The sequence below is a fragment of the Cynoglossus semilaevis genome, chromosome Z (assembly GCF_000523025.1).
Source record: "Cynoglossus semilaevis isolate Cse_v1.0 chromosome Z, Cse_v1.0, whole genome shotgun sequence".
Lineage (NCBI taxonomy): Eukaryota > Metazoa > Chordata > Actinopteri > Pleuronectiformes > Cynoglossidae > Cynoglossus > Cynoglossus semilaevis.
In genome coordinates this window covers 3,167,743-3,168,338 of record NC_024328.1, presented here as the reverse complement: position 1 = coordinate 3,168,338, position 596 = coordinate 3,167,743, and the positions used below count along the sequence as shown (strand labels likewise).

The 596-nt window shown below is 38.8% G+C and overlaps 1 protein-coding gene across 1 annotated transcript in view; it reads right to left on the bottom strand.

Moving 5' to 3' along the window:
- The window catches only part of LOC103397396 (transmembrane protein 127-like), a 3,704-nt gene that overhangs the window by 1,328 nt on the left and 1,780 nt on the right, over positions 1-596 (bottom strand). Inside the window, 2 exon segments of the mRNA XM_008335643.3 lie at positions 1-223; positions 531-596. The exon segment at positions 1-223 is cut by the window's left edge and continues 1 nt beyond it; the exon segment at positions 531-596 is cut by the window's right edge and continues 8 nt beyond it. Of these exon segments, the coding sequence (XP_008333865.2) occupies positions 1-223; positions 531-596 (289 nt within the window).

Genomic DNA, 596 nt, shown 5'->3' with positions numbered 1-596 from the left:
AGCAGCTCCAGTGCCTGCTCCTCCTCCTCACTGGGGTAGTGACGCAGCAAGTTGGCAGCTGTGGCCAGGATGGAGGCTCCCCCTGCTCCAGCAACCAAGTAGAAGCTAATGGCAAAAGTGACGTAGATCAAGGAACCATGGAACTTCTTGTGCTGCTGCTGCAGAGAGAGGATGAGTTCCGAGGCCCAGTAACAGAAACCAATTACTGTGGCACACTGTAACACTGAGGGAAAAAAAGAAAAAAAAGAAAATCACATCTTTAAAGGTTAAAGCCAAGTGTTTTTCTTTAGAACAGTTAGCATAATACATGGCTAAAAGTATTACACACAACAACAGAACGAAATAACAAAACACATTTTTTAACACCTTTGATATGAAGACCTGTGCAGTAATAAAGTTATCTGTTACTACTACATAATTAAAATTAAAAACATGTCTATGTCATTATTTTTACATTTGTTTCATGAACAGGCCTGTCCCAATAAAAATCTTCAAAAATAAATAAATAAAACATAATTTCCGGTTAATACCTGTAAGAATATGTGCAAATGCATATCTTCGTGTAATCTTCAGTGCAGGGTGTTTGGGTCCAAACA